Source organism: Papilio polytes, unplaced genomic scaffold (assembly GCF_000836215.1).
Source record: "Papilio polytes unplaced genomic scaffold, Ppol_1.0 DF824381.1, whole genome shotgun sequence".
In the NCBI taxonomy this organism is placed as follows: domain Eukaryota; kingdom Metazoa; phylum Arthropoda; class Insecta; order Lepidoptera; family Papilionidae; genus Papilio; species Papilio polytes.
The window spans coordinates 447,452-467,476 of record NW_013524823.1 but is presented as its reverse complement, the minus strand read 5'-3'; the positions used below and the strand labels follow the sequence as shown (position 1 = coordinate 467,476).

Genomic DNA, 20,025 nt, shown 5'->3' with positions numbered 1-20,025 from the left:
TTGTGTTGGCAGTTTTTTGAATTGTGTAGGTGACAGGTGACATTGATAGTCATGTACATTTGACAAATATTTTTGTTAGGTTGGTATTGGTACGTAATCATTTGTAAAAGCGTCGTTGTTTGTACGTAAAAACGGTTTTTGATCAAATTTTAACTTATAGGTACGTGTTTATTTTAATTATTACTTTTCTGATTAACAATAGTTTTATAGGAATAAGTAAATACGTAAGAAAAATCTTGTGTAGTATATTACATAGTACTAAACATGACTATGGTCCACGCCCTAAATTAATGGTCACGAAACTTTAGAAAACTTTATGAATGCATGGCTAAATATGTTTAAATATGCAGATGCAGTTTATTTAAATTCTTGACTTGATGTTTTTCTTCGGCAGGTCGGAACTTTTACTTATAAGAAAAAATGTCATCATATGAAAGTCACGGTTACTTTACAGAGAACGGTACATTTAAAGATTTAAATCCGTTAACGACCGGAACAGTTGGTGATTTTACACCATTTTATATTACAATTGCGATCTGTACAATCCTGTTGACGTTTATGATAATTCTAAACATTATTTGCTGCTGCTCCAAGTACTCGGATTATTGGCTAGATCGTCACACCGGTTAGTGTTTCTGTTATTGTAAAACTTGTTATAACTAATTAAAAAAAAATTATTATCCAAATTGTTTTTATACCAAATTGACACTTACATATTTACTTTGTTTCAATGTTAAATGGAATATTTTTATTATGTGAAGCTTACTATATAAGTTAGCCTATTATAATGTTTTTAGATACCAACATTATGTGCAAGATACACTTGAGTTTGTTGTACTTATGGACAAACTTTTTAATCATAAATTACAACTTCAATTGAATAGAATTGCAAAGATAACTCAAACAAAATAATTTGTTAAATACAATGTATAACATGATTATTACTATGACTTTTACAAAGAAAGAACATGTTAGGCAACTTAATGCCAATGAATTAGTTAACTATGAACCTTGTATGTTAAGTAGACAAAGATTACTCGCTCAACCCAAGAAGTTTTAGTGCCCAGTTAGTTTTATAGTTTGGTTTCAAATTAATTTCTTATTATTCAAAAATTCCAAGGTTTGTTCAAGTGCTATTGTGCCCTTTTGCTTCAAGGAGGTATTCCGACTTCTTACTTGTTTTACTTGAATATTTTTATCATTTATTTTATTATCTTTTATTCACAGGTAATCGTTGGATAGTATCTATATGGGCAGCCACTCCTCACCGTCAGCCGCCACTTGATTTCACTGAGATTCAAGTCCACGGTCAAACTTTTCAATTTGCACCATATCCTTCTAAAGATTATCAAGAGGTTCGTAAAAGTGAGTCAGTTGTTCCGTCAATTTCACAACAACCTTTGACATATCAAGATCTACACGAAAGAGAGAGTGACATATAATAATGGCCTTTTTAATACTATATCCTGCAATAGCTGCGTTGGCAATGTTTGTGTTGACTGTTATTATATTGATACTGAGATTTGGTGCACAATGGTGTAAATTACGTCATACAACCTTTGCTGATCAAGATTATTACAATGAAGACGATGCATATGAACAAAAAGTGTCTTATGCCTAAATTACCTGGATTATAAACATACTGCTAACATTCATACAAATACATTTTATACCTTTCATTCTCTTTCACAATGCAAATCAAAATTACAGCTAATAATAAGGATAATCCCTTTTTTAATAAGGTTTAGAGCTTACAAATCTTAAACAAATGAATCTCTAAATTTTGAAGTTTTAATTGTTTTATTTATAATTGCAAAGTGGCCATTAATGTTTGTTTTTAAGTTGATTAAGAACTTTCAATCTTTATTTTATCATATCAATTATAAGCAGCTTGTTAATAGACTTATTGAAGACTGACATATTGAAGTTAAAATGAATTTTTTTTTTCATTTCTCTAGTTTTCGTTTGAAAATGTTAATTTGATTTGAACCTAATTTTATTTTTGTGTAACTTACAATATGATGATTGTTGAAATGTTTCATTCCAGTTTTTGTTTATTGTGATATTGTGTTTATTTGAAATACCGTCTTTCCCAATGATGGCATTTTATATTTTATCTTTTACATAGCAGTTAAGAAATTTTAACTACATTGTTTTGTCTAGTAAAGTTACAGATAGTTTTAAATTTCTTAATGATCATCTATGTCCATTTTTTTTTAACTTTTTTGGTAGCCAGTATTATTTGTGCAATCAGCAAAAATGCATAAAATAGGCAATCTAAATGTTTCTCACAACTATTGTTAAATATTCCACATACTTTAAGGTACTTTTGTGTAGTCCGTCCACATTAATTAAACATTATAGTGATTACAATTACAATTAAGTTTTATAACATAGCATAATTTTTATATTAAAATTTTAAAATGTTGTATAAGGCAATTGCACTTGATGTCAATTATATTAATAAATATTAAGATGATTTTATTATAATTTTTTATCCGTCCAATAAAGTGTTCGAATTTTAGAATAAAATGTGTTTTTGTTCTATTCCTCAATTTCTTAATTATCTAAGCAACTATAACAAATCGTTAAACACTTCTTTGTTGTTTAGGATGTCATCTATCACTGCATATTTTTAAATTAGTTCCTTATTGTTGAAAAGCCTTACGCCTTACGACGCGAGTCATATAGCAATTTGCTTTCATGATACTAATCATGGGGGGAGAGTAAATTGAAAAATAGCTCTATGAGAAAGAGACAAAAACTACAAACCAGTAGCAGCAAAGATGCAGGGTTGCCATACTTAAATTGTCATCCAATGGAAAAGGCCTTTGTCGTAAATTGAAATTTAACATTTTCAATTGATTTTTTTTTTATTATAATTTTATGCGGATGAAGCTGAATGAGAAGATAGTCCAAAACACTCCGAAATCGAGTTCTTAAATAAATAGACAAAGGAAAGACAAATAAAACGAATGGTTATAAAAACACTTGTTTATTAATTAATTCACTCCATAACCAGTACGTTAAACTTATATAATGGGATAATTAAATAATGGTATGTACATAAAATTCATATTTGGAATAAATCATCGAATTCGTATGATTTCGTGATATGACACTGCCTTTGACCGCATAAGTTATTGCATTTAAGTAATTACATTACTTGTACTCTCTCGGTATTGCTCATCAAATCATTTCAAACCTAGAGTTTGATGCTTGTACATTCATTGTTTGCCATTCATTTGAACGTTATAACTAATCTAATAAGTCTAACACTTTCCTCTCATTTTTTAAATAATCTATATACAAAACTATTTGTATATATCTCCCGTAATTAGAAATCTAGATAAATTTTAGTGAAAAAAAAAGACTACGGTGGAAATGTTATATTTAAAATGTCTTTATAAGATACCGGTCTCAGGTGCATGCATACGCGTGTTGGATGACCAAGAAAAATGTTTGTTTAATGTTACAAAAACATGTTTTTTCTCGGACAACAACGAGAACGTACTTCTAGTGTAAAATCTAACAACAAACGAGGCTTAACTTAACACACTTATACTAATTCACTAACATTGATTTCCGATTTCATTATCTACTCCTAGACATACCTGAACTATTTAACAAGAGATAGGAGGGGAGTTCTAACGGGCTTCACGGAAAGACTGGGTAGATATTTAAATTGCTTTTCCACTAAGACACATGCTAATTCTGACAGTAGCCGCAATTCGGAAATGGTACAAACATTGCCCAAAAAATTAGCGGCCAACATAGATTCAGTTAGAAGAGCTTGTGGAAGTCTTAGTAGTGATTACAGTCATTCTTGATCTAGTCATTTTCTAGTGCGTCTACTAGGTCCAACTTCGTTATAAGTCAATAATGTTTTGAGGCAGATGTATAATTTTAACAGTTCCAAATAACTGGACGTTATCGGTATTTAAAGACCTAGTGATTTTCTTGACAGAAGAAAAATTTCGTTAACTATGAATTCAATAAAGGATTTTTAGTTCCTACAGCGAGGAATGTATTTTTATGCCCTCTTCATTATTTCTATCACTATTCATGTGCATTTCTTAACATTAATACAAAAGAAATGATTATTTATAATATGAAATTAGCCTGTTTTATATTGATAGTACGCATTAAATGATTTTACATCCAAAAATAATTACATAACTTCTATTTGGTATAACTCTTACTGAAAGTGAGTACTAGAAATTGTATATATACATTTATTATAATTATTCTAAAAGAACTCAAAACTTATAAAATAAGATGATAATGGTATACAAAAACACCCCACATACAAGTGTTAGAAAAAACAGTTACATATAAAGTTCTATTTCAAATTTCCTTACAAAATTAATTAATTTAATTAATATTTAAATAAAAGGGTCGTAGCAAAGCATATCCCGGTACATTATACCACAAGTTAACACCAATAAAAATGATGTTCACAAATTTAGTATCACAATACTATTGCTTACTACAATTAGAGGTAATTTAGCCATTGAATAATCTTCCAAACTGACACTTTTGCTGTGGAATACATTTATTCGTAATATATTTATAATCAATCTTCAATATCTATTCAACATTATAAATGGATCTTGTTTACTCTATAAATATATATTTATCATTTATTATAACAATCATATGTTATCCATAAACATTATATTATATCAAATATATGCGATTTCCAATTAATTATTATTATTTCTATATATTTGTTTAACAAAATAAATGATTCCACAACAAAAAACAACATCAACACCGTATATAAAATTACTCGGAGAAACGTTCATATGTTAATATATGCCATACTATGCTTTAATGTAAATCAGTCTATTTTAGTGCTACCGAATGTCAATTCAATTATGTACAAAGATATTGTCCAGCAAAAGTCAAATAGCCTTTATAAATATATGATTACATACTGTTAGATATGTGTTCCGACTAAACATTAGTAGGCTTATTGTACCTCGCACATTGATACTTCATTTTCCCCATAATGCAGGCCACACACGTTAGATCAAACTCGTCACGCTAAACCTAACGTGTGTGGACTGCATTAGATACATTACATCGAAGGAGAGATAATTAACGTTAATCTATACAATCAATTTTTCAAATATACAATAGATATCTCAACTTTTATAATTAAAACTTATGAAAGATAAATTGTAAATTCCACAAAGACATTTTTTCTTTGGATAGTTTTACTGGTATAAATACAATTATGGTGTTTAACTTCACTAATAGCATCACAAAACTCTTTTTTTTTTCTTTTTTTGTATATAAACTTATTTATTGCACAGAATTCAGCATTACTAATTTAAAGAATATTCATATTTTAAAAACATTCAGCCTTAAATCACAATCTCGATCAGCTATTTGCAACAAATTACAGTATTTATTACGCACTATTATACCAATGGAATATAACTTTAAAAAACTAAAAAACAACGTTATGTTACACTTCATACATTTTTTAATTACTGACAATTTAATTTTAAAAATGGTCTTCCATTATCGTCTGCAATCAAAAGGGTCACAAGAGTAAATTTCAAAAATATTAATTACAAAAAGTATTGAAAAAATTTGTCCTTATCAAAGTTGATCGAATATTTTTTTTGGACTAGATAGGTGATGTTGAAAAAAAACTTTAACCTAAAAATAAATTACAAAAATCTAAATGTGAATAAATATTAATAGTTACATCTAAAAGCAATTATTCGTTAATCGAAAACTTGTATTTTTATACAAACCTTCCTTTATTTTTTTAATTATTTTTTTAAGGGAAGTGGATGTGAAGTTTTCTTAAAGCTAAACAATTTCGAATGTCAGTGATTTGAGGTAGAATATTGTGGGATAAACACATATATGTGTGAAGTGTTACACAACACGATTCTGTTAAAAATTATTGCACATAAACAACACTTTTCTAACAATTTTAAAAGTTAAATGTGAATGTATTTGTAATATTTCGAATATCTACTTAATATTAAGCTGCTAATATCGTACTATTTCTATAACTATAACACTAACTTGCTTGCTGTACTGTAATATGGAAAAAAATGGGAAATCCTATCAATAAATATTATAACAAATAAAACGTAAACGATTATTGAATAATTGCATTAAAATACACACATAATATATATACAAAATAAAAATAACATCTAGAAGCTAAATCTGTATTAAAAAAATTACAGAATTTGCTCCTACACGCCTTGTAAATAAAAAAACTTTAGTCGAAATATTTTGAAAAGCAGTTACTCGGCGCTTAGTAACTTTGTATGAATAGTATCGTATACATTCTCTATCAGATAGGTATGTCAAAATTCCTGTACAAACATATGTAGGATATTACAATGTTTGTACAAGTACATGGCAACCCACGGCACGATACAAATAATCTCTAACACAACAACCTCTGTTAGTCTATAAACACACGCGTCCTAACAACTATAAATATTACTAATATAAACAGTAAACGAATATCAATATAATGATCACAGATCTATTAATGATTTGAAGTCAGATTATAAATAATAATTAACAACGAACGATAAAATCGGGCGACGAGCAATTCATAAAAAGATCTGTCAACATTTATAGCAATGATTATAACGATGATATTTTTTTAGACTAAATTTGATATATTTAACAAGTCATCTATAGAATAGTTTTAAATTTATCAGTTGTGTTCAGGTTTGCCGATGGGCAGGCGAGCGTGGGACCTAATCGATGTTATGGGAGGGGAATTAATCGGCAAACCTGCACACGGCTAATAATTAAATTTCATTATTAATTATTTTTACATTTAGAATCAAATTTGTTTTAATGTGCATAAAAACGTGAGAAACAAATGACGTCATAGGGTATAGCAAAAAAAGTTTCCCATGTAAAACGATAGAATAAGAATAACTCATTTAGTTAATAATAATTAAAGTATCCTTACGAATGCGGGTATAACACATTACGCTAGGCTCGTGATATAGACTGTTAGTATTAAAATATCACATTTTTCATTGGATACGATAAAATGTCCTAATTAAAAAAAAAACTCAAATAGGTGACACACGAGTATGGGGCATGGGTGATATCCCACAACACCTCATCCCCATACATAAAAACAACACACTTGTAACCAATTGGTTATTAATCAATAGCAAAATTGAGAATAGCTGCGATTTTTGCTTTATATCACAGTAATATAGCTTTATAAAAGTAAAAACCCCCAAAACTAAGTTTAGTTTACGATATGCACAATAATATTAAAACGATAAACGGAATAGCCTTAATAAAACTTAAATCTACGTACTTGGTAACAAAACAATATCACTACGAATGTGCCAATGTAAAATTTTAGTAAAATAAATGCTCCATTGTGATATTACTCCAATTTAAATCTACGAGGTAGGGTCGGAATCCTTTACGTGAACCATCGCACACTAACACATAGTAGTGATGACGTCGGAAATCTGTGGAAAAGTGAGTACGTTTTATTCATACATTTGTATATTTAAATAGTAAGCATATGTAATACGAAAAAAAGTCAATTAGTAAATTCAATTTAAAGATTATCGTTTTCTTCTATTCTATCGTTTAAATTATATCTAGTCATATAACTCGTGGTCACCCAAACATTAGAATTCGACCACATTCCATAGTCAAATATTATTTTTTTATCTAGAGATTTATATGACTACTAGCTTTCGCGCGCGACTCCATCCGCGTGGAATTAAATAAAAACAGAATTGAATAGCCTATGTGTTCTTCCAGTCTATCCTCTACATCTATATGAAATTTCATCGAAATCCGTTCAGCCGTTTAGACTACAAACTCTAACAAACATCCATCCATCTAAACTTTCGCATTTATAATATTAGTAAGATTAACAAGTTAAGAATATATGACCTTATTGGGAGCGTTCATAGTTTGATATGATCAGCGGTAGCGATGTTGGCCAATGTCTTCTTGATCCGTAGCGCCGTGAGCCGAGCCGCCGGGTTCTGGTACCAGCATTCTTTCATCACCTTCGATATCGCTGACAATACCTAAAAATACAAGAAATCTTCATTTGTACTAATATAATAAAACGTAAATAAGCGTTACTTAGTTATGTATGATCCCAACAATCACAGTATATTTTTAATTAGTCTTCATATTAAACTTGAGGAGCAAATAATTTGGGCAATTACGGGAAAGAGACGAAAACCACAAGCTGACATCAAGGCATTGCTGCCATGGTAACGGTAATTGTCATCCAATGTCAAAGGTCTGTGTTGTCATTTGTGCATTTAAATTGCAATTGAAAATTTCACAAACGTAATCAGAAAAAAAAAGTTTTTATAATTTCCTGTGAATAAAACTGCACGGGAACGGCTCGTAATTATAATAATTCGAATCGTTTCAAGTATAAATAGCTCATTACATTATTAATTAACCGAGACAAAGCGATAAATGTAAAAATATGTACCACGCTCTATAAATACAAATATCAAATGGTACGATCCTCTTGACCAGTGAACTGTCACCTTACAGAAGACAACCGTAAAATATATTCAACATTTCCTTCAATAAACGGTGATATCCAAAATATGTCCACTTACAGAGAGAAGTTTTTTTTAAAGGGGATGAAAAAATTTCAAAGGAAAAGAATAATGTACACATGGAAGTATCGATTATAGCAGATGTGTAGGCGCAATAACCTCTGCACCTCTATTATTTAATACTATTATATAAAAATAATAGTACTTACAATATCCGAGTGCCATCTATTAGGGACATTGGGTCTCCTTTTTTCCAAGCAAACGACGCGTCGCATATCATCAAGGCTGGGGTCCGGAGGTACGCAGTCGTAGTATGGAGGTTGATATTCGTCCGGCATTATGCCACATCTACGTGCCATCTCCCACAAAACCAAACCAAAGGAATACACATCCGATCGTTTGTATGGATCAAACTGCCGAGAATCCATACTTTCGTCCAAAACCTGGAAAATACGTATGTCACGTTGTTACTGACGGGTAGGTATTAAAATTACAGTGTCTGTACGTAATATGGAAAATAAAGATTTCGCGAAGTTGTATTTGCATTGCTGATAAAGAAAATCGCATTCGAAATTTTTTTGTGTTCAATCTGTCTGTTCGCAAGCCGCTTCAGTGATAGATTGTCAATAAATATATATTTTTTTAAAAATTGCATTACCTCTGGTGCCATGTAACGTTTAGTGCCGACTCTATTAGTAGAGGGTACATCCACAGAGTCACTGGCAACATTGTGCCTCACCGCCAATCCGAGATCCCCAATCACACACGACAAGTTACTTTTCACAAGGATATTTTTCGACTTTAGATCCCTGTGCGCTATTGCTGGTTTACCTGAAAATAAAGTCACATTAAAAATAAATTAGCTTTTATAGTCGACATTATTAAAAGAACTCTCTCGAATAATAGCAGAAATCATAGTAATAGTTACCTTTAGTGCCAACGATGTCCATATGAAGATGAGCTAATCCTGTCGCGATAGAAAGCGACATCTTAATCAAAGTGTTGGAGTCTATAGTGCGCGATGTAAGGAAGTCGAAGAGGGAGCCATTCTCATGATAATCTGTTATTAGCCAGAGTTGAGTCCACGTTCCGTTATCTGAAATACATATTAATATTTAAATTAACTGACACACAAGTTAAAAGTTACAAGATTTTAAAGAATAAGATGGCACCAATCGTTACACTTTCTATTCTTGATGGTATGGTATGGTATGGTATAATACAAATTGTCGAATATATTGCTTTTAAAAAACATTATTAACCTCATTTTTCCAATTCATACACACAATGATAACTATGTAAAACTTATAATAGAAGGAAACAGAACGAAAATGCTAACCTTTATTATCAGCAGCAATAAACCCAAGGATGTTTTCATGTCGCAACATGACAGTTTGATATATTTCAGCCTCACGGAACCATGAGCACTCTTCTCTTGATGAAAATATTTTCACTGCGACATTCTCGCCCCTCCAACGACCCCGCCATACCTCCCCAAAGCGACCCTTGCCAATAATGTCCACTAGTTGGATCTGTCGCGCAATAGATCGTTGCACAAGTAAAGGTAAGCCTACAAAAGAAATAAAAAAACTTCGTTTTTCGCTTACAATTCTGTAAGTAGTATTTCAGATGGTTGTGCTCATTAAATTGCTGATTTTTTTCCAAATAATGGTATTTTATTACTGCAAGAAACAGGAGTTTAGACGAGGTAACTTATTTCAATTTTTTTGCTACTTAACTACATGAATCTAAAAATATTTTTTTGTATTCTAAAGATCCTCTATAAATGCTGAAAAGATAAACGTGTCATTGAAACGAGATCTCATGAAATTTAAATAGGGGCCACGTTATTTTTAATCAAGTACACGTGTCTGTATCTATACATCTAACTTGTGAAAATAGAAGATGCCTTAAAGACTTATGTTTGATGCTTGTAAAAATTATTAACTAACTACATTATAACTACAATGTCCGAGAGATTATCACAGGGTTGTCCTAAGTTCGTGCAGATCTTCGGTAGGTAGGGTAAGAAAGAGCCTGATTTTATATAATAATATTGAAAACATGTAACTTGACAACATAATCTAAAAGCGAATAATTTCAGCTATAATTGGAAAAAGGTTTGGTCACGATTTGTCAATTCATAAGAGTTATATATGCCATGGTTCATGGTATCAAATATAGTGCATTACAGGCGTTTTTGCGTTTCCTTTCCTAATAGCAAAAAATGCCACATAATCCGCAAATAGTATATGCACTGTTTGTGACGAATATGCTGTAGTTAAAAGAACAGTTCAAATGTTAATGTTCAGCTTTGTTAAAGGCATAAAATTTCGACCTTGAAGATAAAGAATTACTAGGATACACCGTCTGTAACAATATAAGTTCATAACAAACGGAATATTAACCAATCAGAACATTACGTAAATCATCTGGAACGATAAATAAATCATATATCAACCGCATTTACGGCCATACTGTGAAGCTTGGCTACGTAAACCGTCTTGAAGTATGTCCGCACTATAGATGGAGCGACGTCTGTTGGATCGTAACTTCATTTGGCATTGCTTCAAAATCTCAACGAGCAGACACCATTTCTGAAGCAATTAGTGATGGGGTATGAAAAATGTATAACATATAACAGACTTAAAACAGCAATCGAACAAAAACGTCTAGAAACTGCGAATCGGAAAGGCATTCCATTAGAACAATGCCCAATACCATAAGTCTTTGACGACTCGACAAAAATTGTTGCAGGTTGTGTTATTTTACCCCATTCCTCACATTGTCCAGACCATTCGAGATATCGGATTTCGACATTTTCATTCATTAAGCTCTTTAGTTGAGATAAATATACCTTTAGAGTTTTATTTGCCTAGAAACCTAAGAAAAATGGTAGGAAGGAATTCTCGAGATGCACGAAAGATGGAGACGGGTTGTAAAATAGAATGGTATATAATAATTAAATAATAGTTGATCAACATTTACGAGCAGGAGCAGGATTTAAATTTTCCTTAAAAATCGGCACGACTTTATCGGACAACCCAATAAATACTAATGAAATGATTGCAAAGATGTTACATTAATTTAAAAAAAAAATTATTGTAGACGTTTTTGTATTACAGAAAGCGAAAAAATGTAAAGGGAAAACTCACCTGAGCCAGAGCCGGAGGTCGTGAGTTCAATCATGTCTCGTATGGTAGCGGTGATCGGATGTCGGGTTTCGCACAGCGATTCTTCAACTGGATAGAGCGGCCGGGCACCTCTGTCCTTCTCCTTGCTCGACCGCTTTGCCCACCAGAAACTTATAGCCGCGCACACACCGAGCACCATCAGACCCATAAGCCATGGCACCAGTTGCCATGCCGACGCTGACGTACCCGTCTCTTTGATTCAGAATTACATTTGTCACATCTCATTTTGCAATGTATTTTGTAAAGCATTTACATAAATCTGATTGTAATTAAATACCCGTCGATTCCATGTACCATAAATATTTTTACAAGCCCTTCACCAGTTGACATTACCATGAATAAATAAGCACAAATTTTACAATGTATGATATCGATATACATGAAAATGTAAATTAAATCATTTATTGAAAGTAGCTTTATGCACTTTTTCTCCACATTAACTATAACTGTGTCAAATTTCACGTTCATCCAGTCGCGCAATTTCTTTAATAACGGGTACAAAGTTTCGCTTCACGTGATAACATTTAAAGATACTACTACTAATAGCTACTTGCTTTAATGATAACATGGCTACCAAAAAGTTACCGAAATCAACGGTGTAAATTGTATTCATATAGCTTTGCATGGTTCTTAGCACCGATGTACTCCAATAGTAACACGAAAACTATCATATAGAATCGGTAGCGTGTAAATAAGTGAAAATAGTCAATCAAAAGTCATCACATTCAACTTAATAACAAGTAGATACGAAAACAGCAAGCTTCATGCAGCAAATAAAAACAAACAAAAAGCAATTACATTATTAATCAATTTTATTGTACATTTAATTGAATAAGTTATTTACAGTTCAATCATTGCAATTAAGGTCGATCCATCACCGTTATATCACCTTCAATAATAATCTTATAAGTTATGAATCTCATGTAATGATTTAAACCTCTCATGTCTATAATAGTGCATCTTTAATATAAAAGCAAGTTTAAAATCTGTTAAAAAGTGATTGTAGAATTGCATGCAATTAGTATTAATATAGAAAAGCTAAACGATAGTAAAATACCGGCTTATGATCACGTATAAATGTCGACTTGTGGAACATTCCATGATCGCTGTATCGTCGAATGACATGAGGTCTACGCAATCATCTCATTGTGTACAGATCATACCCGTACCCCTGTCGCAGCGTCCAATCTCTCTTCTGAATTATTTAACATTATAGTAATCGATTAAATTATAATAGTAATTAAGTATTTTTTTTATTCTTACTATAATTTAAACCCTCAGTACGAATTTAAAAAAGCACTCTTCTATTTATACACTCAAATTCGTATACATTTTTTAAATTGTAGTAGTTGACTCTTGATACATTTTTTTATTGTTAAAACGTTACTTTAATAGTAATTTAATATCAAAATATTAATTCAATTAATTTATTTTATTCGTACGTTTAGATTTATCCCAATCGTAACATTCTCATGCAATTTTATAATGCACTCTTTGTATTGTGTTGCTTAATTGTTAAATTCCCGGTTGTATGATTGAGATTTATTAATCTACGGCGCGAGAGCGAGGCGAGCATGTCGATAAATGTTGCTTACGCAGACGTCACATAACAAAGCTACCCTGACAGGCTCCCTGACGGTGACACATTCCCAACGTGTTCCGTACCTGTAAAGATGTCAACATTACAGAAGTCCGTGTCGCAGCAATACATATCGGCGCTTTCGGCTTCGCGACACCAAATAGGCCTGTCCCCAGGAGGGAATATCGTTTCTTGGGGCCAACATCTACATCACAAATCAGAGCGTTAGGCAATCGTAACAACGCGTCGTACTACACAAATACGATGATCAATGCCGGTCTACGGAGAAGAAAACTTAGTAATATTAGAACAAAAACATAATCGTAGATATATTAGCCATGCGGGACTACTGGGGTCTGATATTATTGGGTATCGGTGGCAAGAAGCTAGAGTGCTCAGCTTAGTGAGACATCGAGGGCACTACCGCCTCTTCGCTCCTACCTGCCGGCTTCTTATGGATCTCCAGGCGCAGGTCACGATTGCACATGTCATGTGACTTACAACACTCTATCACCACCGATTCATTTCTAGTTCTTGTCGTGGAGCAACTGAAGGGGTGCTCGATGGGTATCAGTGATTTCAACTCGATACAGCTGCGCCGCAAGTGGAACCAGCAGACATTACGTTTTAGTAGGTTAAAGCGAAACCAATGCACACTCGGCAAATAGTCTTTGTTAACATTACGGCACATCATTCAAACATACGAATTAATTATCTCCGGCCTACGGTCGAGCCGTCGCCTTTATCGCTTAGTAGGTACATATTCAAATCACTAAATCATAAGCGATATTGTTAGAATATTGGCATCTCAACACAAAACTTACTGGAAGAAGTGGCAATGCAATTATATTCTAATAGTACATCAAACAAACTCAAAATTTGCATTGTCAAGTAGGTATCACACGCCCACAAGTGCAGAACATCTTACCCATGATCGTGGTATGTACCATTGTGTTTAATATTTCTTGGGATATCCCATCAGAATTGCAGTAATCTTTAAAACAGCAATAATATCTTGGCTGCGTGCATAAGATTGGATAGCCTTCTCGATAGAAGGCTTGGCTCGTGTTCATACACCTTAAGGCCAGCACTCTATAACTAATTGTTTCATAAAATTGATTAAAAATGTTGCAAAATATTCAAATTTATTATCAAGCCGTTAGATTGCAGATTTGTGTTGAATATTTGCCAATTGTTGAGACTATTCTTATGTAAATAATGCATCACAACCATTTAAAGGAATAATAAAATAAATATGTACCTTCGCAGTACCATAAAATATCTGATCGTTTATTTCAAGTTACTAGTGAGTTTGTTTTTTTTTTTCAATAAAACCTATGAAGATATCGTTAGAAATTTGTATTAAAATATAGTCATAAAAACAGTAAATAAAAATGAAAAACTAACATAACAGAAATTATGCCACAACACAGAGAAGCTCACTTACTGGTATGAATATTTCTGTACTCCATTTTCCAATGTTGTTGATGCATAACAGAATCCATCTGTCTCGCATGTTGAGTTAGGGCAGCTCGGGCTATCGCTGTTGCAGTAACACTTCAGACCTGCAAATATATTACTATATTTATATTTTAAGTATGAAAGTTTAGTTGTGTCTATGGCACATTTACTTAAGAACCATGCTCATAAAGGTAGGGATCTGGACCATTATATGTGATATTTTTAAAGTGAAGTAAAACATAGTGAAAAATCCAGTGTAATGAAATTTAAAGAAGAACTGGGGTACCAAGGAAGATAATCGCAGGTATAAAGCACCATACTTCATACTAATATTTTTCATTGTCAATGTTTACATGGATGGATGGATGGATGGTTGTTAGAAGGTATCTCCAGAAAGTCTCAAAAAATCTCTATGAAATCTAGGACAGATCTAGAAGAAAATATGCTCCTTAATAAGATTCATATATTTACATGCAGACAGAGTGGTGAGCAAAAGCTAGTATGTTATTGCTAACAAAGAACTGTAGATGGATAAACAGTAGCTACCTAGTAGCCTAAATATTTACATTAGTACTATAAATATGCCTGTCGACAACATTGATTTTAAATAACAATGGTAAAATAATGTCTATATAAATCATCAAGGGACTAATTCAAAACAACTCCCTTTATCTGTAACACTAAATGTTGACATAAACTATACATAGTCACAACCTATGGTAATAATAATTTAAACAATGGCGCTTCATCTGTAATTAAACATACAAATAGTGGAGTTACAGACCTACAAAGATCATATGGCCGTTGGCAATTTAGTGAACTAACTATGTCATCTTCATCATCATCACCAGCTCAAAATATGTCCCCACTGAACGGCTCGGAGCCTACCATAACTTAAGGAGACTAGGCCATAGTTAACCACTCTAGCCTGCTGCGGGGTTGTCATCTCAAAAGAATCATTTTTTAACTAATGAGGAAGCGGCAACTGCACAGGTGTATGTCGCCAATTGTAATCTCAAAATTCCACTAAAATATCACATGTGGAAATATAACATGTAATTTTATTAATTGAAGGGCCATATACATGATGTTAACGAACAATTACTCCCTATTGTTAATTCCGAACAAAAAGTATAAAGCCATCCTTGTCTGTGCTTAAATAATCCTAAGTTATATCAATTTAAATAGAAAACTGCGGGCGATCAGGTCATAACTTACAAATTCTTAGAATATTCATTGGTTTTATTTTTAACATGCGATAATTTGAAAAGTTGGGAATTTTGCTTACTGGCAACTCTATAAGCTAGCAGAAGCCACATTGTCAATATCAAAAAGTGCCATAAGATCCATATAAGTCCATACAACTGTATAGGCTATTTTTAAATGGAGCGATTAAGTTGACACGCAAATATCAAATTTCAAAATAATGTCTGCATTCCTTGTATTGTTTTGTGTATCGGTAACATGTTTGTTAAATCATAACATTTGTATTTGTATAAAGCTGCTTAGTCTAATGTTACAACTTTTTAACACTAAACTAACCGAACATTTTCATTAACTAATTGAAAATATATTTTTTCAATACATTTGAGTTATCTTAAATCTTTTTTTTTCCATTGTCTGTAATAGCTTAATATGTTCTATTCCTTTTTAAATATGAACGTTTGTAGTTTTTAATGATAAACAACCAGTAAAGGTAACACACAAAACATCATTTTAGTTAGTGTTATTGAATAAATAATAGCCATTTGTAATGGTATGTGTACATTAGAGGAAGTTTGAAAGTACCGCCAGTGGTGGAGAAATTGAGAAGCCAAAGGTTAGCGTGGTGAGGAAGACCGAATAAATTATGGATGGACTGTGTGAAAAAGGATATGCTTAAGAAAGGAGTGGTGATCAGGTCAGATATAATGGCTGATAGAGATGTACCGAAGAGCAGGACATACTGTGCCGACCCTCCGAAAAGGATAAGGGCATGTGGATGATGATGAATAGACCTTAGGAATGCTTTTTTTATACAATAATCCTTAAAATATGGATTAACTTTTGGAATAAATGCATATTAATTTGTATAATTTAAAGATATTTATATTAAGAATAAGACCTTTCCGAATGTGATAAAAAAATATTGTAATTATACACATAATATTGTATATTTGTGACATACTACTACATAACAGTAGTTTTTAAGCAATTCACTGAAAAATACACATTCATTGTACAAATATTCAAACTTGTGGCACATAACAAAATAACTCAAGATAAATTATTTGTTATCTATACTTTATCAAAACAGTGATGATGTTTTAGAATAATAACTGAATAATACATAAACATTACATCACTGGTCATAAAAGGAATTTTTATGAAATCCTTTAATTGTTTATTTTGGTGATTGAGGTAAAAGTATGATAAATTATTTCTTATTTAATAATTAAAGCTGTGGTTAATACGAAGCGATGAGGAGAAAGTTAACATTGTATTGTCATATTTTACAGAGAAAAAAATGGTTAATAAAGTTTTAAAAGAAAGAGGATAGGATGTCAGAACAGAAAACTCTTCTTTATTAGATTTTATGTTGCAGTAATACAGTTTTTTCTTAAATCAAATCTAGTTGACATGTTGAAGTAGGTGGTGGTTATTCAGTTAACATTTTCTAATAATTGTAACATTCCATATCACATTTTGATTCAAAAAGTTTAGAAACTGGTTAATGAATTTTATGTCTCTTTTATTAATAATAACTGGACACTGTAATTCTCTAAATATTTGTATATCAAAAATAATTTTAATTTTGAAGACTACTTCAAAAGATTATTTTCATTGAAATTAAATTAATAAAACTAGTTAAAAACTTGGGATCCATATAAAAAACAAATTACAATAATAATAACTATTTTTAGTATTAGCATTGTCAGTCCGCGAATTTTTATATTTATTGTTATTGTGTCAGCAACATTGTTTCATAATTAATTTATTGCTATCATGACTGAAACTAAACACCAAAGCAGATTACGAAATATTTACTAAACAATCTTTTGTTGTTTACATTAAACCCAAGGCATAATGTCCTTAACGATATGTTGTTCTTATAGATTAGAATTTAATGGCTTAGTTTATAAAGTTAATTGAAGTACTTGAGTTTTGTAAAAGTGATAATAATATTTTATAATTCTTTTTCATCAAATATACTACCCAATTAATGTAGGAAAAGTTTAGTCTTGAACGATTTAATTTCCCCCTATGTTTTAATTGAAAACTTTTATCTATAATACACTTGTGCAAATCGTAAGAACTAAAATCTAACTATCAAATAACTTACCATTGACAAGGTCTAGCTTCCGCCACACAATAGTTATCAACAATAACAGCCATTTCTTTCGTTGAAAAGTATCCATCGTCACATTATTAAATACAACCATTGCAAATTACAGTCCCAACACAACTAAACACTTATTGACACTCAAATAGCACGGCCATTGCAGTGTTCGCATAATAAATGACATTTTCACTTATAACTAAATAATCGTGCATATAACTCTAAATCTGAATACTACAAATGTGTGTAAAGTACTTCTAAGTAGACTGTAAAGAAAATCAATGTAATATATTAAAAATAAAGTTCCCTCCGCTCCGCCTCCGACATACGATAGAATAAATAACTTCGTTCGCGTGAGAGGACGTCACAGATAAAAATTAAAATAATATGTTGCCATAAATTATGATAATATTGCTATACTAATCGGTATGAAAATCGATAAACAAGTTGTTTTGAACAATTTTTTCGGCCAGTTTGAGTCCGTCCGAGTCCCGTCAAAATCGGTTCACCCGTTTTGGAGATTATCCGGAACAAACACGGACTTGCGGACGGATAGACAAACAGACAAAAAAAATCAAATGCTATTGTTATTGTCAGCTACACAAATATGGTATTTCATTACAGATTTTTTTTTCGATGTTACAAATAGATACTACATTTTTAATTACTGTATACCTATAATAATTTTCGGCCATTATTACAAACGTAATTAATTCACATTTGCCGGTGATTATTTTTAATGCAACCTTAATACCGGTAAACGTTAATAAAAAACAAACTGGCTGGTTAGGTTGATAACAAATCGGATATGTTAAGGTAGCTTTAGATAATATTAAAAAAAGTTACAATATTAGATTTGGAACATTAAACAATTAAAAACTATCAAGTGAATATTTCTCTTCTTTCACCAATAAGAGTAAAATATAGATAACAAGTAATTTATCTTGAATTATTTTGTTATGTGCTACAAGATTTATGTTTTATAATAAAAACGGGTAAGAGTGATAAAATTAAATTTTCCCATTTATGTATAAACGAAATACATTAATAATTTTTAACAAACCACGTATACCGTATCATATATTTCAATAAACTTTTCGTCTTTAGCTTAGGTACAAATCCCTGATGCCATCAGCACTGAATTGCGGAATATCTTTCTGGAACCGGACGGTTATCTCTATCAATTACTTAAAGCTTAAGTACTAGACACACGGACTTCTATTGAAAACAAATTGTCGCATTTTTTATTTTTTATATTATAAGGTGGCAAACGAGCAAGCGACCACCTGCATCTACCGAAAAGGCAAAGCGACCACTGCCCATAGTCATCCTCAATTGCAGATGCGTTGCCTACCCTTAATCGACGGTAGCGGATACGCACATATGATATTTCCTCTTCCTTAGCGTCTCCTCTATTGTCATATTCAATTTTCTTTCCCATCCTTTCCTCTTAAGAAAATATTGAAAAGGGAAAGGGACTAAAATTAGACCTGCGGCACCACACTCTTCTGACGAAAACGACGCCTGTCTTCTGTGTGGTCGTGGTATTGCACCGGGCGAGCCGGCCCAGTCCCATATTAAAGTTATGTGGAGGACAAAAACATGTTGCGCCGACCTTACGGGAGTAGAATAAGGAGGAAGAAGATTTTGAGATGAATATTACTATGGCATAATTTGTCTCTTCGTCATATCAAGCACAACGAAATGTTCCACAAAGAAATATAGATGTAACTGCAGTTGATTTTATTCTGATAAATGAGTTTCCTGGACGATTTTCTCAGTTTTGTTAAAAAAAATCAAGTGCCGTTGTTATTTTACTGGTTATTTCTATTATTTTTGCCTCCTACCAAAATAAATTGGCAAACTGATTTTTATAAACGAATCTATTTGGTACAAATGAGCTAGGAGTTA

The 20,025-nt window shown here is 31.8% G+C and overlaps 2 protein-coding genes across 3 annotated transcripts; one reads left to right on the top strand and one right to left on the bottom strand.

Annotated features, from left to right (window-relative positions):
• The first annotated feature begins 50 nt into the window (after positions 1-50).
• Positions 51-1,446, top strand: LOC106111987. Its single transcript, XM_013294220.1, has 3 exons — positions 51-160; positions 395-625; positions 1,228-1,446. Exons 2-3 carry the CDS (start codon positions 421-423, stop codon positions 1,440-1,442), a joined length of 420 nt encoding a protein of 139 aa, XP_013149674.1. The 5' UTR covers positions 51-160; positions 395-420; the 3' UTR covers positions 1,443-1,446.
• Positions 1,447-6,204: 4,758 nt separating this feature from the next.
• Positions 6,205-18,476, bottom strand: LOC106099197 (activin receptor type-1C). 2 transcript variants are annotated; one of them, XM_013277670.1, is made up of 10 exons: positions 18,118-18,476; positions 14,782-14,899; positions 13,421-13,539; positions 11,717-11,947; positions 9,901-10,131; positions 9,490-9,657; positions 9,220-9,392; positions 8,771-9,004; positions 7,927-8,066; positions 6,205-7,490 (listed from the first exon to the last, which is right to left on the bottom strand). In XM_013277670.1, the coding sequence occupies exons 1-9, from the start codon at positions 18,215-18,217 to the stop codon at positions 7,941-7,943; spliced, it is 1,500 nt and encodes a 499-aa protein (XP_013133124.1). In that variant the 5' UTR covers positions 18,218-18,476; the 3' UTR covers positions 6,205-7,490; positions 7,927-7,940. The 2 variants fall into 2 exon arrangements, with proteins under 2 accessions (XP_013133124.1, XP_013133115.1); XM_013277661.1 differs by lacking the exon at positions 13,421-13,539 and adding an exon at positions 13,776-13,927 and having other exon boundaries at positions 18,118-18,475.
• Positions 18,477-20,025: the final 1,549 nt, after the last annotated feature.